This window comes from Vitis riparia, chromosome 14, assembly GCF_004353265.1.
Source record: "Vitis riparia cultivar Riparia Gloire de Montpellier isolate 1030 chromosome 14, EGFV_Vit.rip_1.0, whole genome shotgun sequence".
In the NCBI taxonomy this organism is placed as follows: Eukaryota; Viridiplantae; Streptophyta; class Magnoliopsida; order Vitales; family Vitaceae; genus Vitis; species Vitis riparia.
In genome coordinates, this window is record NC_048444.1 from 20,931,167 (window position 1) to 20,946,011 (window position 14,845).

General features: G+C 40.1%; 1 protein-coding gene across 1 annotated transcript in view; it reads left to right on the plus strand.

Annotated features, from left to right (window-relative positions):
* The first annotated feature begins 11,856 nt into the window (after positions 1–11,856).
* Positions 11,857–14,845, plus strand: part of LOC117929984 (probable inactive ATP-dependent zinc metalloprotease FTSHI 5, chloroplastic) — a 55,110-nt gene continuing 52,121 nt past the window's right edge. Inside the window, exon 1 of the mRNA XM_034850433.1 lies at positions 11,857–13,081. Within this exon, the coding sequence (XP_034706324.1) occupies positions 12,087–13,081 (995 nt within the window). The 5' untranslated portion in view covers positions 11,857–12,086. The remainder of the gene's footprint in view (positions 13,082–14,845) is intronic.

Genomic DNA, 14,845 nt, shown 5'->3' on the forward strand with positions numbered 1-14,845 from the left:
ATACTTCTTACCATATCCTTAAGAGTACGGTTTCGCCTATTTGCTACACCATTTTGGCTTGGAGTCCCTGGCATGGTGTACTGAGGAACGATACCACACTCCATCAAATATTTGATGAATGGCCCTAGACGTTGTTCACCTGATTCGTCATATCTACCATAGTATTCACCTCCACGGTCAGATCTGACAACCTTTATTTTCTTGCTTATTTGGTTCTCAACTTCAGCTTTGAAATTCTCGAACACATCTAATGACTGAGATTTCTCATGAATCAAATAAAGATAGTCATAGCGCGAGTAATCGTTAATGAAAGTGATAAAATATTGTTGTCCATTCCAAGAAGTTGTAAAGAATGGACCACAAATGTCCGTATGTATCAATTCCAAGACGTCACTGCACCTATTGGCATCCTTTTTCCTCATATTTGTTTGTTTACCTTTAATGCACTCTATACAGACTTGAAAGTCTGAGAAATCAAGTGGATCAAGAATTCCTTCTGACACAAGCCTTTGAATCCGTTGATTTGAAATGTGACCCAAACGTTTGTGCCATAATATTGATGAATTCTCATTTATTAATTTTCACTTAATGCCATAATCACTTAAATGCAAGGTTTCATTTCCATTAGTGGCCTTTATGTTCAATTTGTATAATTTATCTGTTAGACTACCTGTACCAATAACATTTGAATTTAGATAAAGACTAACCATTCCATTTCTAAATGAACAACAATATCCAAATTTGTCTAGACATGAAACATAAATTAAATTCCGTCTAAACGACGGTACTAAAAAAGTCCCTTCCAAATCCAAAGTACATCCAGAGTTAACTGTAATCTGAAAAGACCAATAGCCTTGACTGCAACCTTGTTGCCATTTCCCACATAGATGTATCTTTCACCATCAGTTAGCATTCGGCTCCTTAGGCAACCCTGCATAGTGACACTTATGTGAGTAGTTGCACCCGTATCTATCCACCAAGTGTTAGTAGACACTACAGCTAAATTAATTTATGAACAAACAAAGTTGAGAAGTGTACCTTTCTTTTCACGCCAAGCAGCATATTTGGTACATGTCTTCTTCATATGACCAACCTTTTTGCAAAAGAAACAAGTGATCTCCTTATCTTGTTTCTTCTGCACCTTCTACTTTGATGTCTTAGAAACTGCAGTTTATTTTCCTTTATTGTCCCTCTTTCTTTTCTTGTTGGCACCAAATCCCTGAGATGTGGAAGCCAAGTGAGCACTTTCTATCTTCTCTTGTTTCAATCTCTTTTCCTCGTGTACACACTAAGCAATAAGCTCATTCAAAGTCCATTTCTCTTTTTGAGTGTTGTAATTGATTTTGAATGGACTGAATTGTGTAGGCAGAGAGATCAAGACCAAGTGCACGAGTATGTCTTCCGACAACTCTAACTTTAGTGCCTTGAGTCTAGTCACAAGATTAGACATTTCCATAATGTACTCCCTTATATTCTCTTTCCATTTATACCACATAGGGATAAGCTTACTAAGAATAGTGTTTGTCTCAACCTTTTCGTTTGCAGTGAATCGGTTTGCTATTTGGTCCAAGAATGCCTTGGCTTGGGTTTCCTCAGGTATTGCACCCCTTATAATTTCTGGAACTGAGTGCTTCATAATCATTAGACTCATGCGATTGGATCGCTCTCATTTTTCCATAGTAGACCTCTGCTCAACAGTGCTGGCACTAGTAAGATCTGAAGGGCGATCCACTCTTAATGCATAGTCTAAATCCATGCACCCGAGCACAATTATAACGTACTCCTTCCATTTCTTAAAGTTTGTGCCATTAAGCACATAAATGTTATTGACATTTGCAGATATAGAAGATGCTGAAATAATAATGAAGCTCACAATCAGTCATATAATCATCACACATACATGAATAAATAAAAATTTAACATATATATACATGTGGACATATAACAACATACCTAGCACAAACATCAATATTCAGTCTTTGGACAAAAATATCAACTTGTAAATGACATCTTTTTCAATATTAATTCATAAATATTGACAATAAAACTGAAAATAATATGTTTGTCTTTGGACTAACATATCGAATCCAAGATAAACTTTATATGTCACATATTTATGATTACTTTATTTATTATTATATTAAAATAATCCTCCTTTGGGTTGATTATTTTATACAATAATGACATGCTTACATATTTCAAAACAAATAAAATTATGTAACACATGTTACTTTGGCAACAAATATATATAACTTATTCATTTTGAAATGTTAAACACAAATACAGCAAACAATAATTTAATCAAAATTATTTATGCATAAACCCATGTATATATATAAGCCTTGATAACAATAGATGGGAGAAAAAAAAAAGGCAAATATATATATATATATATATATATATATATATATATATATATATATATATATATATATATATTATTTATCAAACCACTAGTCTTTTATTGTAAAAGCTTAGAGAGGGCATTTATTTTACATGCATAAACCCATACGGTTTTTATTTATTGTCTGTTTTTTATTAAACTATGCCATAAAATAAGATGCATCTAAGACCCATGACTACATTTGCAGGGAACCCTGCAGCGGCGCACCAGTGGTGCACAAAACGGTCCAACAACGACGCCAAAACGGCTTTCGAATCGCCTGAAATGGCGCCATAATGGTGCCTTTTGAATGGCGTTGCGAACAGCGCTTGAACGACGCTGTAAATGGCGCCTCCAAAAGCGCCTCCAGTGGCGCTGCAAATGGTGCCTCGAACACGCCTGAAAATGGTGCTTCAAAAGGCGCCTCCAATGGTGCCTGAACGACACCGGAATGGTGGCTGAGGCGCACCTTGAACGGCGCCTGAACAACGCCTGAAAACGACGCTTGAAATTGCGCCTGAACGATGCCTGAATTGCCCAAAATAGCCCAGATTCTCTGTTATTTATGTTTTAAAAGGTATTTTTGGTGAAGATGGAACCAGCTCTAATACCAATTCTTATTTATCTTTGATCTCCATTATCACCAAAACATATGTAGGATATATTTATCAATTCATTTAGAATATGCATTTATTCACATGGAACATACCCGAATCCATTTCTGAATTTTGGTTGAAGATGTATGGATCTTCTAAGATTAAGGAGGGGAACCACTGTCACTGGATTCTCTCTGGCAATGGGAAGCAGGAGAGATTAGGGTTATGCTCTATTAAAAAATGTGATATCTCAAAATGAACAGGCCCTTGACCTTTTATACCCTCCTGCCTTAGGGACCATACCCATTGGGCTATTGGGCCTCACGAGTCTTAAGCCCATCATCTAAGGCTCGTGATGGCGTTTAGGCTCTACACATAGGTGACCCATACTCTTGAACGAACAGAAAACAAATAGAAAGAGGTGAATAGCTTAGTCATGAATTATTGTTAGATATGTGAGTCCATATCTTAACAATTTGCATTTATTTTTATTCACTAATATTTATCTAAATAATTTTTGTTGAGAGAAATAATTAGAAGTAAACATAAATTATTATCACTTTTATTAGAGAGGAAAAATTATATCATCTTGAAATATTATTTTTAAATTAAATTATGATAGTTTTTTAAAAAAGAAAAATGATCTAAACCATTTTTTATAATTTTTTTTATGTGTTTTCATATTTGGAAATAGAAAAAAAAAATCATCTATTTTTTTCATAATGATATCTAAGTTCTCATGTTAATGTTATTTTTAATTAAATTATGATATATTTTTTTTAAATCGATTTTAATAGATTATAGTTTAGAAAAAAGATAATTAAATAAATTTAAAAAAGAAAATAATGATAGGACCTGAGTGCATATAAATAAGATGGTATGGATATTTTAAGATAAAAAATCAATATACACTACACTCTTTTATATATATATAGTATAAAATTTTGAATTATACAAGTTTCAATATATGTATACGTTATAATTAATAAATAAAATTAATCCGTTGATTTTAAATCTATTTTTTTATATTCTTGATTTTTTATTTTATATCAATTTTTGTTCTCCATTTTTATTTTCTTACATTTTCTTTCAAATTTTTCGATAATGGATGGAAAGATTTCCATTGTTTTCTTCATACTTCTTTCACCCTTTTAAATTTTTTATATAATATGTTTTATTATAATTGTTATTAATTTAAGGATAAAAATAAAATAATAATTTACCTTGCGAGGTGTCACACCCTTGAATATCAACTTAATTTTGTTTTTATTTAGTATACGGTGCTAAAGACCCTTCTTTAGTCAACTTTTCTTCCCAACCCTTAGAAAAGCAAAGTAATAGGCAACCACATGATTATGGGAACATCATTCCCAACTTGTATTATTCAACTCTACAAGATACAAAATTGTCTTCCCAAAGTGTCTCAACACTTGGCTTGAGTCAGAGTACAATGCTTAGAACCCTTAAGCATTCAAAGACATTCTCTATGCTCTCATGCTTTGTCTCAGAGATGCAGGAGACCCTTTTAAAAGACCCAGTCTGCAATTTACAATTTGAATTTCAAAACCAAGGAGCCTGCTTGGTGGTTATGCAGTTGCCATAACCGCCCATAATTGCTTGCATAACCACCCAACTGGTGAATTGCTTGCATAACGACCTAACTGGAGACACTCTTTCAGTCTAAGGTGTCTCTTCACACCAGCCATCAGCACCACAGTCGTCTACCAGTCCCTTGTAGCTGAAATATTGCTGCCATTAGCTAGCTTTCATTCGTACCAGCAACATGTACCAACCAGCTGACTAAGTGTTTGGTGCATCAATGTGTCTTTCCTACATTGATGTGTGAGCCTATGACATGTCAATGTCTAGTTCCTTTTATCAGGTCAAGCTCCACAGCAACGAGCCATGGCATTGCGCCCATGGTTGTTTCTTCCTGGTACACAGGGCATTGCATCTCTGTGTCATGCATAGTCCTCATAGGCCCGAGTTAGCTGCGTGTCTAGTGCCCCATCAAACCATGGCGTTGTGCCCATGGCTTTTCCAGTTGGCTTGCTGCACAAGGCTTGGGAGCCTTTGTGCCAACGCGAGGAAAAGGTAGGCCACACTAGGCCTCATGTCATTACGGTCACGAGGTACACTCCACACATGTCGTGGAGTTCATGTGTGCGTGCTTGAGTGTCATCCATGTGTCCTAAGCACGCCCAAGGTCGCGCCATGGTGCCCCCTTGGTGCAGTCAAGGCCTTCTCTTGGTACCACCTTGAGTCACCTACCCCCCCTTAAAGAGCAATACGGGTCATTCTCAAGATATCTGGAGGAGACATCACACCTGCTTGAGGAGATATAATGGAATATTTAAATAATTATAAATTATATTTCAAAATAATCTCATTCTCCATTGTCACCAATTCCATTGCCCACATAAGCCTAGTGGACACTAAGTGTGTGCACAGGTGTGGCCTGGTAAGCTCACGGTGCTTGCTTGGCACGCACGCAGTGCCTATCTGTGTGTGCGCGGTGCCTATCAAGTGCGCGTGTTGTGCCTATCTGGTGCGTGTGCGGTGCCTATCTGGTGTACGCGTGGTGCCTGCCTGGTGCGTGTGCGCGGTGCTTATCTAGCTTGCCCGCGGTGCGTGTTTGGCTCCTGCATGGCCTCCTCATTTTAACTCCTAAGGTTTGAACCACCAAACCTCCAGGCCATCATTGTTTTCCGTCTAGACTCTCATGGGTGCAAGGCTTACCCATGAGGCTCTTTCCTCCAACAATGGGTCAAGAGGTTAAGGGGCTGACAAATCCACCCCCGCCAACTAAAGTCAATGCCCTTGTCGACTTAGTTTGCTAGTAAGGCTGGACCGCCTCCTCAAATTGCCACAAGGTAACATTCTTCTCCCATGTAGCTTCTGCTTCCGAAGTCCTCTTCCACTGAACTAAGAAATCAGTTCGACAGTTCTTTCTATTATGTCCCATGGTCTTATGACCCAAGATCTTCTCCACCTCTTGATCAAATTGCTTCCTGACCAAATGAAGAGCCCGTTTTGTCTACACCCTCTCTACATCCAGATCCTCATGGTATGACTTCAAAAAACTGACATTGAAAGTTGGGTGAAGCTTGAGCCTCTCAGGCAACTTCAACATGTAGGTCAGCTGCCCCACTTGTTTTATTACCTCAAATGGTCCATCATACTTAAGAATTAGACCTTTCTACCTTATCTTGCTGCTTATTTTTCTTTCCATATTTGAGGAATCAATTTCAAGAGGACCCTGTCCCCAACTTGATATTTTAAGGACCATCGATCACGGTCAGCATACTTCTTTGTCCATATGGCTGCCTTTTCTAGACTGTTCCGGGCCTCATCAAACATCTCATGCAGGGACTAAGCCAATTTATATGTTGCAGGACTATTTTCTCTTGCCTTTTGCTTGGCCACCTCCAAAGGCATACTTGGTTGCACCCCAATAGCCAATTTGAAGGGACTCATCCCTGTTATTGAGTTCTTTTGCAGATTGTAACACAACTGGGCAGTGTCAAGCAAATCAACTCAGTTCTTTTGTGTTGCCATCACACAGTGCTTGAGGTATTCATTCGGTAAGGCATTGATCCTCTATATCTGCCCATAAGTCTGAGGGTGATTAGCTGTGGAAACTTCAACTTTGAACCTAAGAGTTTGAACAGCTCTACCCAAAAACAGTTTGTGAACTGTGCATCCCGATCACTCACTATGTCTCGAGGCAACCCAAAGTGTTTTACTACAAGGCTGAAAAACAGCCTAGCCGCTTCCTCTGCAGGGCATGCACCAGGAGCAGGTATAAATACAGAATACTTATAAAATCTATCCACAATAACAAAGATAGATTTGAAGTCACAAACCATTGGAAATTTCGGTGCTGAAATCGATGGAAATGTTCTCCCAAGGTTTTTCTGGAATGGGGAGGGACTGCAAAAATTTTATAGCCTTCTTCCTCTCAATCTTATCTATATGACAAACCAGGTAGGATTTCACATAAGCCTACACACCCTCACCCATCTTTGACCAATAATAAGATATGACTAACAATGTCATAGTCCTTTCTTCACCGAGATGGCTTGCCCACTTTGCATCATGAGTTTCCCACAACAATTCTCTTCTTAAGCCGCCGTAGGAACATACCATCTTCCTCCTTTTGCCACAAGGAGGTTTCCCTCTAGCCAATACTTTTTTATCACACCCTCCTTAACTTGTTGTCTCAGCTTGCCATATGCAGCATCATGCTTTACGACATGCTTGATTCTCTCATTGAAGTCAGAGATGACTTTTGAGAGGTCCGAGATATAGAAAATCACTTCGTTTCTACTAAGAGCATCAACCACTGTGTTATGCTTTCCTAGTCGATGCAACCATTCAAACCTGAAGTCGACTATGAACTGTTACCATCGGGCTTGTTTGGGACTCAACTTTTTCTGAGTTTTGAAGAATGTGTTTACCATATTGTTAGTGATCACTGTGAATATACTCCCTAACAAGTAATGTCTCCACTGCTACAAGCAGTGAATCACAATTGTCATCTCCTTCTCATGAGTGGAGTATTTCTGCTCAGCACTATTCAACTTCCTGTTCTCAAATGCCACAGGGTGCCCTTCCTGCACCAGGACCCCACCCAAGGCCCTATCTGAGGCATTCGTTTAGACTTCAAAAGGCAAGTCCAAGTCTGGCAATCGCAACACTGCTCAATGGCGATGGCTTCCTTCAAGCCTTCAAAGGCCATCTAACACTGCATGCTCCAATCCCTCTTGTTGTCCTTCTTCAATAGGTCAATAAGGGGAGACATCATCTTTGAATACCCCTTAATGAACCTTCTATAGTAGTTGGCCAAGCCGAGGAAGGAACGCAACTCTATCACTTTGCTAGGGACTGGTCACTCCTTAATAGCCTACACTTTGCCTTCATCCATCCTGATCAGGCCTACATTGATCTTGTGTCCAAGAAATGTGATTTCTTTCTGAGCAAACTCACATTTCTCTGGCTTTACATAAAGCCTGTGCTCCCTCAACCGCTAGAACACCAATCTCAAATGTCTTTCATGTTATGTTAGAGTCTAGTTGTATATCACAATATCATTTAGATATACTATCACAAATGCATCCAAGTAATCAAACAGGGCATCATTCATTAAATTGCAAAAAGTAGCAGGAACATTAGTTAGCCTAAAGGGCATTACCAGAAACTCGTATGAACCATACCGAGTTACATAGGTGGTCTTCCCCTCATCTCCTACTGCAATCCGCACTTGCCAATAACCCGATCACAGTTTCAACTTGGTGAAGTAGGAGGCTTTTGACAATCTGTCAAACAACTCGGCTGCCAAGGCGATCAGGTATTTTTTTTTATGGTCACTTTGTTAAGAGTCCTATAATCCACACACATGCGTAAAGAGTCATCATCCTTTTTTTAGAACAAAACTGGTGCACCATATGGAGCCCTTGAGAGCCGGATCAGGTCTGTATCCAATAATTCTCTCAACTGTTTGTGTAGCTCCAATAGTTTTGTAGGAGACATCCTGTAAGGGGCTTGAGCCGGGAGCTTTGTTCAAGGCAACAATTCAATCTTGTGGTCAATAGGTTGTCGAGGTGGCAATTCTTTAGGGAGTTTTGCAGGCATCACATCTTTGAACTCCTTCAAAATTTTGACCACTAAATCAAGGACTTCTATAGACTGTCCTTCCTTGATCTCGATTAAGGCTACAACATATGTATCATGACCCATCTTCAATCCCTTCTTTAATTGGATAGCGGACAACATCTTAGGTTGACTCTTACTACCATCCTTTGCCCTTAAGGCCTACACGAAACAAGGTTGTCTTTCTTCTAGCACCACCAATCCACCAGGATGTGGGATCAAGGCCACCTTAGCCTTCAAAAGGAAGTTTACACCAAGGATAAAGTTAAAGTCATCCAAGGACACACAAAGTGGGCTACACGTACCCTTCCAGTCACCAACTTGCATGGGAACATTCTTGGCTACCTTGCTATTGACTGCCTTGAACCGAATAGTATCCTCTTTCAATTTCAATCCCAACCTGGTTGCCTCTCTGGTGGCCATGAAATTGTGACTGACACCACTGTCCATCATAGCCTTAACCTGTACACCATTCAAAATTACAGGCACATGCATTAGAGACTTTTCGACAGGAGTCTCACCATGAAGGACATCTAAGAGTTGCAGTGGATTGACTTTAGGAGGGGTCTTTGAGTCAGATTCTCCCTTGTCGTTTGCAAACACAAGGGTCAAGAATTTCTCTCTTTTGGGGCAGTCCCTGGCTTAGTGTGGGCCATTGCAAATGAAGCATCCTGCCATTTGGGTGGACTGTTGCACAAGTTTTGTGGTATTTTCCACCGGTTTCACCCCTATAACACTTTTCTTATTTTGTTTTTTCCACCTTAACTTCTTAAAAGCCTTGCCCTCAGCCTTAGCCTTCCTGCCTCCTTCTGACTTTGGTTTCTGCATAGTGAAGATGGCACCACCCATTTTGTAATCCACCAAGCAATCTGCTTCAACCATTGTAGTAGGGAGATCACAAACCCCTTGCCTATGAAGTTTCGTCTAAGCTCACCCTTGCAATCCAGACATGAAATTGAAAAACTTGTCTTCCTCTAACATGTTCTTTATATCCAGCATCAAGGAATTGAATTCCTTGACATAGTCCCTCACTGATCCAATGTGTCTGAACCTTTTTAATGATTCACTGGCCACCCAAGCAATGTTGGTGGGGAGGAATTGATCTTTCAATTCCTTTTTCAGAGTCTCCCAAGTGGTGATTTGGGGCTTTCCAAACTCTGCATCATCCTCCATTCTTATTCGCCACCACAATTTGGCATCACCAGTCAAATACATATTGGTAATGGACACCTTCTCGCCATCAAGAACACGAGTAGCCCTGAAGAATTGCTCCATGTCCCATAATAAATTCTCCAACTCCTTCACGTTCTTGTTACCATTGAAGCCCTTAGGCTTTGGGACTCGGACTTTGGGAGGGGCTTCAAGGCCTAAGGAGCATCCCTGCAACACAACCTTCTTGAAGATTGTAATGTCTTCTCTATAAGATTGCAAGGCGCCCTTGAAGTCATCCACCAGGGACTAGATCTTTGCTTTCAAGCCAACAAATTTCCCCTCAAAGAATTTGTCATGGGTTTCTAGCAAACTCCTCTGCACTTAGATTTCCCCCACAGTGTACTCTACCCATGAAGCCACAATGCCATCTTCATGTGGCCATTCTCCCAGCATATCTTCCATCCAAGCAATCATTTCCCACAAGGCTTCCGTTGCATTACCACCAACCATCTCTGGTGTAGACTTTGATACCACTTGTCACACTCCTAAATATTTTTTTTACTGAGTGTGAGGTGCTAAGGATCCTTCCTTAGCCAACTTTTTTTCCCAACCCTTAGAAAAACAAATTAACAAGTAACCACACGTTTATGGGAGCACCCTTCCCAACTTGTATTATTCAACTCTATAAGATACAAAATTGTCTTCCCAAAGTGTCTCAACACTTGGCCTGAGTTAGAGTACAATACTTAGAACCTTTAAGCATTCAAATACATTCTCTATGCTCTTATGCTTTATCTCAGAGAGGTAGAAGACCCTTTTAAAAGACCCAGCCCGCAGTTTACAATTTGAATTTCAAAACTAAGGAGCCTGCCTGGTGGTTATGCAACTGCCACAACTGCCTATAATTGCTTGCATAACCACCCAGCTAGTGAACTGCTTGCATAACCACTCAACTGGTGAACTACTTGCATAACTACCCAATTGGAGACATTTCTTCAGTCCAAGGTGTCTCTTCGCACTAGCCATTAGCACCACAACCATCTGCCAGTCCGTTGTAGCTGAAATGTTGTCCTGATCACTCACTTGCTGCCATTAGCTAGCTTCCATCCAAACCAACAACATGCACCAACCAGCTGACCAGGTGTTTGGTGCATCAATGTGCCTTTCCTACCTTGATGTGTGAGCCCATGCCATATCAAGGTGCCCATGGCCTAGGCCTGTGTCTAACTTCCTCTGTCAGGTTAAACTTCACAACAACGAGCCATGACATTGCGCCCCTGTGCCATGCATAGTCCTCATGGGCCCGAGTCAGTTGCACATCTAGTGCCCCATCGAACCATGGCGTTGCGCCCATGGCTTCTCTAGCTAGCTCGCTGCACAAGGCTTAGGCGCCCTTGTGCCAATGCGGGAATGAGGTAGGTTGTACAAGGCCCTGAGCCGTTGCGGCCATGGGGTGAACACTACACATGTCGTGGAGCCCATGTGTGCGTGCTTGAGTGCCGTTCGTGTGTCCTAGGCACATTCAAGGTCGTGCCATGGTGCCCCCTTGGTGCGGTCAAGGCCTTTCCTTGGTGCCTCCTTAAGTCACCTACCCCTCTTAAAGAGCAATACATGTCATTCTCAAGATGTCTAGGAAGAGACATCACACCTGCTTGAGGAGACATAATGAAATATTTAAATAATTATAAATTATATTCCAAAATAAATCTTTCCTCCATTTGCACCAGGTCTATAGCCCACATAAGCCTAGTGGGTGCTAAGTGTGCGCGCGGTGTGTGGCCTGGTGCGTGTTTGGCTCGCGTATGACCTCCTCATTTTAACTCCTAGGGTTTGAACCACAAAACCTCAAGGCCATCCTTGCTCTTCGTCTAGGCTCCTATGGGTGCAAGGCCTACCCATGGGGCCCTTTCCTCCAACAGTGGGTCAAGAGGCTAAGGGGCTTACACGAGGCCACTATAGTTCAACCAATGCCAACATCTTTTTAGCGCCATGTTAAATTATTGGCCTGGTCCGGACGGTGGATCTAGTACGACTTAGCCCAAAACTGCAATTGGGCTGGTCTGGATGGGTGGGCTTGAAGCCGGCTGACAGATAGCCCTATCAGCACCTGTTATCTTCTTCTTGAGCAAATCCCTCCATCGCTTCTCCGATTTTTCCACCGTACCTCCGCCGCCGGAGAAAAAAATCCGGCTACCTTTCACCTCCTATCGATGTTGCCTCTTCACATTCTTGTATTCCTTCCATAACGGAAAGTTTGCTATCAAAGAACCAGAGAATTTTCCCGAGAAACAATCGGAGCGTAAATGGATTTCACCTTAACCTCTTCTCCATCCATCAGTGCAAAGCTCTCTCCACCGTATCGAAACTCTTCACGTCCTTCATTCTTCACATTCAATTCATTTTCCCCTGCCAAAAAGCACCGCGCCAGAACTAGAAGATTCTTAGTGAAATCCCCAAACAGAACTCGAAATCTTTTGCCAATAGCAAGTGTTTTCCATGCAATTAACTTTCCAGATGATTCTAGAAGCTCAATGTCTGAAAAAGAAGAAGAAAAACCAGTGGTTTCCACGGTAAAATTTGAGAAATCGGTGGGAAATTTAGTACAGTGCATTGCAAGGCCAATTGTGTTTGCAGTGTTTTGCATTGCTGTTGGATTTTTTCCAACTGGGAGATTTCAGGTACCTGCAATTGCCGCTCCGGTGGCAAGTGATGTAATGTGGAAGAAGAAAGAGAGTGGGAAAGTTTTAGAAGAAACAAAGGAGTTGAAGTCCAAGGATCACGAGTACTCGGATTGCACGAGGAGTTTGCTAGAGGTGGTTTCGGGTTTACTTAGGAGTATAGAAGAAGTTAGGTCAGGTAAAGCTGATATGAAGAAGGTAGAGGCGGTCTTAAGGGAGGTTAAATTGAAGAAAGAAGAATTGCAAGAGGAAATAATGAATGAACTGTACGCTGAGTTGAGGGAATTGAAGAGAGAGAAGGATGGTTTGTCAGATAGATCGGAGGAGATTGTTGACATGGTGGTGAAAGCAAAGAGGGAGCATGACCGATTGTTGGGGAAGGCAAGTGGTGATGGGAAGAAGATAAAGGAGCAAATTGCAAGGTTGGTGGAGAGTATGAGCCGGTTAGATGAGGAGTATGCTAAAATATGGGAAAGGATTGGAGAGATTGAGGATCGGATTTTGAGAAGGGACACGATGGCTATGAGCATTGGTATAAGGGAGCTTTCTTTTATCACAAGGGAGAGTGAGCAATTGGTGGCGAGTTTTAGACGAGAAATGAAGCTGGGGAGGACCAACAGGTAAAATTACCATCATCATTTGGTTCCATGTGTGAGTGTACCTAGGTTTAAAGAGGATCTTGACTTGAAATACTTAGAGAACTGATCAAGGAAAAAAGTGGATTGACTCTTATATTTATAAATTGAACAATGCAGTTGATAAATATGTAATGATAGGGTTATATTTCGATTGCTTTTATTTGCTACTTTGATCTTTCTAGTTATGCGAATGTATTGGCTCAACAAAGGGTGTGGTTCACCATTGATAGGTTCTTTGTCAACCTCCATGAACAAACAGTTTGGTATAATATGCTTATTTTAGTATGACTTGTTAGGGTCCTTGTATTTTTAGTCAATATTGTGGGAGCTAAAATGACAGAAATCCTGGATGGTTTGCTAAGAGGGTTTGGTTTTTTGTTGTTGCAGATGTATCTGATTGCTATAATATGTCAAGTTTAGTGGACTTGTTAGGGTATTGGTGTTTTAATCTACACTGCAGGACCTGAAATGACTAACATCCTGGATGGTCTGCTAAACTTGCTGAGTTTGATTTTTTGATTTACCCCACGTTACATAAGTGTCCTAATTGGATAATCTTGCACTTGTGGCTGCCCTAACACATATACACACACATCTATATATATATGTATATATGAAGGTTTTGTAGAAGAGAGATGGAAAGAATTCAAGGTAGAAATTCTTTTCCTTAATCTCTTACCTATACAAAGACTCATATATATACAAAAAATCCTAGCACCTAAATAAAAACTTTCCTAACCTAATTACAACAAATCTCTTTGATTACGGGATTATCCAATTCTCTCTACAAAATCACGACTTTCTTAATTTCATTCTTTCATACCCCCTCTTAAGTTGGTGAATAGATGTTTTCCATTCCTAACTTGGATATACTTGCTTGAAACTTTGTAATGTTTAAGCTTTTTGTGAGTAAATCTATAAGTTGGCAGTCAGTAAATACATAAAAAGTACAAATTAACCCACTATCTAGTTTCTCCTTAATAAAATATCTATCCATCTTTATGTGCTTTGTTCAATCATGTTGCACTGGATTAAGTGTAATACTGATTGTAGATTTATTATTTCAGTAAAGTCTCATTGGGCCATCCCATTTAATCTTTAAATCTTCTAAAATAATCTTCAACCATAGTAGTTCACAAACTTCTTAGGCCATTGCACGAAATTTTGCTTTGGCATTGGATCTTGCCACCAAACTCTGTTTCTTACTTTTCCATGTTACCAGATTCCCACAAAAAGAAGTGCAATACCCAATGGTTGATCTTCTATCAATTATAGATCCAACATAATCTGCATTTGTGCATGCTTCAAGTATTAGTCCTAAGTTTCGTTTAAATAGGATCCCTTTCCTAGAGACCCCTAAGGTACTGTAACACTCGAATAGCAGATTGTAAATGAACCTCTTTTGGACTGTGCATGAACTGGCTAATGACACTCACAACATATGCTATATCTGGTCTTGTATGAGAGAGATAAATAAGTCTTCCTACTAGATGTTGATACATCTTTCTATTTATCGTGACAACTTCTTTAGCTTCTCCAAGCTTATGATTAGGATCTATTGGTATGCTTGTTGGTTTACACGCCAACTTTCTTGTTTCCTTGAGAAGGTCCATTACATATTTCTGTTGAGAAATAAAAATTCCTTGATTAAAATATGCAACTTTGATTCCTAGAAAGTATTTCAACCTTCCTCACTCTTTAATCTCAAACTCCTTGGTCAAACATTGCCTCAAAGTTTGTTTCTCC